Source organism: Hippichthys cyanospilos, chromosome 11 (assembly GCF_059441005.1).
Source record: "Hippichthys cyanospilos isolate Australia breed blue-spotted pipefish chromosome 11, RoL_Hcya_1.0, whole genome shotgun sequence".
Taxonomy (NCBI): Eukaryota; Metazoa; Chordata; class Actinopteri; order Syngnathiformes; family Syngnathidae; genus Hippichthys; species Hippichthys cyanospilos.
This window is the reverse complement of record NC_142379.1, coordinates 13,539,791-13,544,646: the sequence shown is the minus strand read 5'-3', so window position 1 is coordinate 13,544,646 and position 4,856 is coordinate 13,539,791. Positions and strand designations below refer to the sequence as shown.

General features: G+C 36.0%; 1 protein-coding gene across 1 annotated transcript; it reads left to right on the top strand.

Moving 5' to 3' along the window:
- Positions 1-1,891: 1,891 nt before the first annotated feature.
- On the top strand, positions 1,892-4,416 carry dmac2 (distal membrane arm assembly component 2). The gene is made up of 6 exons (XM_088427585.1): positions 1,892-1,960; positions 2,165-2,355; positions 2,765-2,845; positions 3,268-3,407; positions 3,534-3,696; positions 3,809-4,416. Exons 1-6 carry the CDS (start codon positions 1,943-1,945, stop codon positions 3,948-3,950), a joined length of 735 nt encoding a protein of 244 aa, XP_088283711.1. The 5' UTR covers positions 1,892-1,942; the 3' UTR covers positions 3,951-4,416.
- The last annotated feature ends 440 nt before the right edge of the window (positions 4,417-4,856 follow it).

The window sequence follows — 4,856 nt, the reverse complement described above, 5'->3', positions numbered from 1 at the left end:
CGAAATTTGTCTGTCCCAGATTGAGGTATAGTAGGTAAACAAAATGAGTGCTGACTTTGAGGAGGGATCAAAACATTACATTGTTATCACTCATTTTATTATTACAATGCAGTAATACATGATTACTCAAAAGGCATTTCAAATCTTTTACTTTTTTTTTTTTTTTTACAAACATTTATTCTCCTCGTGGTGGGGTTTGTCTTTGCTAACTGGTCACATTATTGGCATTTCAACTTTCATTGCTCACATTGTCAAATTATAGAACTTGTTCATGAAATAACGTTTGAGACAGGGACTTCTGGTCATTCAAAGGGACGTGCTAAAAAAGGTAAACTTTTTGGTGCTGGAAACCGAAAGTTGAGACCTTTAGGAGGTCGTTTTAGTATATATGCAAAAATAGACATTTCTGAGAACAATCAATATTTTTGTCAATAATTGAAAACTAATATCCTCAACATATGCTTGGTTTTGTCAAAACACGTCACATACAGTACTGTTTATAACCAAACACATCCCATTAGAATCATCCCTTCATGCGTTCTCTCTAGCATCTATCCTCACGTGGGGCTGAGGTGTGAAGAAGTGATTCCAGCTGACCAGGCGAGACACAATACCTAATCACATGCACAAATAGACAACCATTCCATTATAATCATCCATCACCATAACTGCTACACTGTTCATACAGTATATACCATAACACATGCTTGCCAATTCATTCGTCAGCACTGTGCTGTCTGTAAACTGCAACTCTTCTCAAAAGGGAGCGCATGAGCCACAAATTTTCTCTTTAATTTGTGCTATCAGCTCAGCAGGTGCTGGACATTGCTCTCAAGAGTACTTTTGCGCATGTGTGTGCTTGTGCGCGCGCGTGCGTGCGTGTGTTTTCAGAATCATTAACTCATTCCTTACTCTTACCTTAATACAGGACAGTATAGTTTTATAGTGGACTATTGAATTAATTAATCAGTCAAATCAAAAATACCTTTTAAATGCTATTTTAGTCCATTGCTTACTGCAACTGCATAATTACAACATTCTGGTCACTTTAAATTAACAAATACTAACGAGATGGTTGTTCGGTACTTTCCGCGATCCGTTGAATTTCAAGCAGAAGTCATCAACCTTTCAATAAATCAATACAGACCACTGATTCATGCAAAGGACTACTATGTTAATACACGCCGAAAACATTTTCTCAAATTATTAAGAGTTTGGGGTTTTATTTTGTTTTTTCCTCAGGTTGCTCTGACATGTTTCCATGATTTGGTCATGCTGTATGGCTCTGAACTATATTATTGTTTTGATTTAATGTATTTATATATATATATATATATATATATATATATATATATATATATATATATATATATATATATATATATATATATATATATATATATATATATATATATATATATATATATATATATATATATATATATATATATATATATATATATATATATATATATGTATTTATACCACTGTCTTTCACAATTTTATAGAAACGTTTGTACTGTAGGTGTATTTAAAAAATGTTGGACGCAGTTCAAAGATAGGTGACACTTTTTAATAGCTATATCAAATAAATTAGAAATAAATTACCGGTGAGCTATTTTTAGAATAGGCCTGAGGTCTACTGATGCTGTTTTCAGGTCCAGGGGCGCGATTTTGGTGACTTCTGATAAGGGGAATAATTTATAATCACTACATGTTTAAATAGCAATACAAAATGACTAATTCGATGTTGAGGTTATTTGTGCGTGAGTAGATAATGTTATCAAACACATCGTTGATTGCTTGAAATTGACATTTGCTAAAGAAAAAGCTCAAATGCCTAAACACGAAATTATAGCGACATCCTGCGGGCAAAATATGACTTGCATCATACACTGTGTGGTGTTTTGAGCCTCGTGAGTTTCTGTAGAAACATCGTAACATGTCTGCCCCCTTGGTGGTAAGTTACCCTTCGCTTTTGAGCGTATTTTTGACTAACCACTCAACACTCTTTTATTGCGTTAATATTTAAGAAGGGTATTTTACCGCTTGTCCCGTGTTTGCCACTTTTTTGGTGGCGGAAGTGTCCTGCTAGCCAATTATTTATTTTACCATATGTACTGTGGATAGTAACAGTTTTTTATTTTATACGTCTGTTCACCAGTCTCTACTCGGATGCTGTCAGCGGTCATCCCGGCTCCTAGTTGCTAGGCGACCCTGGAGCTCCAGCCCTGTGAGCTCGCCACCACTGCACACGAGGCTGCTTCTCTCCCTCTCCAAACGTTTTTATGATGTCGAGATGTTCCTCAACTGGAGGTCTCGGGTGAAGAGGAGACGCCTACTCAAGAAGAATGCGTAAGAAAATGATCATAAAACTGTAGGCCACGTTATAACCTACATTGAACTTTGACCTTCTCTAGTTTTGAATGCAAATGTCCATTTTTCACTGTTTCAGTACTTTCCGCACAGCATTTTATCGTCCGGTAAAGAGCTGAATGCCAAAATTAACAACAGATGTATGTTGGATCAATGAATCAGCCAAAACATTTCCAGATTTGACTAGAATTCAATTTCAAACAATAATCTCATCATGACATTTTCAAATTATGTAAAATGTAACGAGATATGGAAGTTGCATATGCATGCATATTCAACACTTTAAAGGAGGTCAAATGGAGTTGACTTGTTAAGGGTTCATCCTGAACTTTCACCCAAATGTTGTGACGCTGACATTTTCTCAATCATGAATCTGCATCTGTCACAGTTACTACAGCTACACTCAGGGTTTATATGGGGCTGACATTGCATCAGCCTACTATGTCCTGTGTTTGAAGGGAGGATTTCGGTAAGTGCCATTTTAGTATTTAAAAAATGGTTTGCTTTTCTCTGTATATGGAAAAGAGTTTCAAGTGAATGAGTGTTTGCTTTATTCCTGAAAAATTAGGCACTGAGGTCATTCTGTTCGTTTCATTGTACTATGTATACATATAGCGTACACTGTTGGTTTCCATCCATTAAAAAAAACCCATAATGGTCAAAATATTTGTAAGAAATTCCATTAACATACCTTAAAGCCTCTCACCATTTGTCCTTTGGATAAATAAAGAAAAACTGTAGCTTTGGTAGTTGTAGAGTTGTTGTTGTAGAAGCAATAGCAAGAAAAAAAAGAATAAAATACAATGATTCGTTTGAAAAAAAATACAAATGCAAATGTACTTTTTTTTTTAAATGGTCAAGCCTCTTTGCATGTCTTTTGTATGTCTTCAGATTTGTTGGCCATTCAGAATGGTTCCGTGCAGACCAGAAGGGCAAATTCAATTGGGATTTTTTAAATTACAAAAACACTCCTCTTGAAGAAGTAGACATGAGCTATACAGTCATCAACTACGTTGGACTGTCCAACTTGGGTACTAGTATCATTGTCTTTTCCCAGTTCTATGTATTTTCAAATACTACATTTTTCTCTGAGTTACATAGAGCTTTGTCAATTACCTTGAGGTTCATAGCTGTGTTGGGAACTTGTTCTCTCCTAGAGGTACAGCGATCTTTGCGGACTCTGTCCTTACGAGGATGCTCTGAGGTGGATGACTGGTGCTTGGCTAGGCTCCATGTGTTCCAGGACTCTCTGAAGGAGCTGGACATTTCTCATTGTCCACGCATCACCACAGGAGGGCTGGTTGCCCTGAGGAATCTCAAGTAATTCACACTCATGGGAGAGACCTTCAACTAACATATATTTGCTTAAGTGTTCATTTTCACTGCTGTTGTGTATTATGTTTCTTTTTAATTTGCAACTTTTGTGTTGCAGGGGACTGCGGCGTCTGGACGTGTCAGCCCTTCCAGGTATTTCAACACCTGGCTTGATGATCATCCTACTAGAGGAGATGTTACCACAATGTGAGGTCATTGCTTCTGGTTACGATCACAGCTTAAAGGCGGAAGGAGTTTGAGGTTGAGAGCAGTCAAGAAAAATGACACGTACTATGACCCATCTTTGCTGGTTTCCATTCATATTTAAATTGAAGCTACACTGTAATTGCATTTGTGTTGATGGAAAATTTTGTCTTTATATGAAAATTAAGATATTTGTCACCAAAATGTGTATAGTACTGTATATCAAGAGATTCAAGAATTTACTACACAATGTTCAATAAAGGCTAAACCGATATAATTTGTGTCTGTATATTATTTGTGAATGTATGACCTTAATCTGTGAATCATAAAGATGAATCTGATGTACAGTTGCAGAGTTCGACAGTCATTTGTGTGCAGTCTATTGAAACAACTTCATACAACAGCTGTATGACAATTTTTGTTTTGAAAATGTTCATCTCTGTTTTGATCAGCACTGTGAGGAGTGTAGTTTTGCTAGTGTATTTATGCTTGTAGTTGGAATTAAATTGGTGTTCACCGTCATTGTTCATTTCTATGTCGTATAATATTATGAGGTTGGTTTTTAATTGTGAAGGGCATTTTTGCCACAGTACTTCCCACATACATTCAGGAATTCAACTTGACGGGGGCTCCACAGTAGTTTTACCCAAAAGTTATAATGGGATAAATATTATTTATAAAAGGCATGATTTTGTTTGTTTGTGTTTTGTTTTCAGAGGTGTTTGTGTGTTGCTAAACATCAGTAATCACAACTGTATCCTTCAAAACGGGGCAGCACAAAGAGTACATTTTGTAAAATATCAACGTAGCTAAGGTGTATAATATTTTAGCCTTTTTATTGTACTGTATTATATGTTTTGCATTTGCAAAGTGCAAATTGTACAGCACTTACAAACCTGTAATGTGTTTGGGGGGGGCTAGGAACCTTTTTAGCATCTTATGAAACATCGGAAGACTTTTTG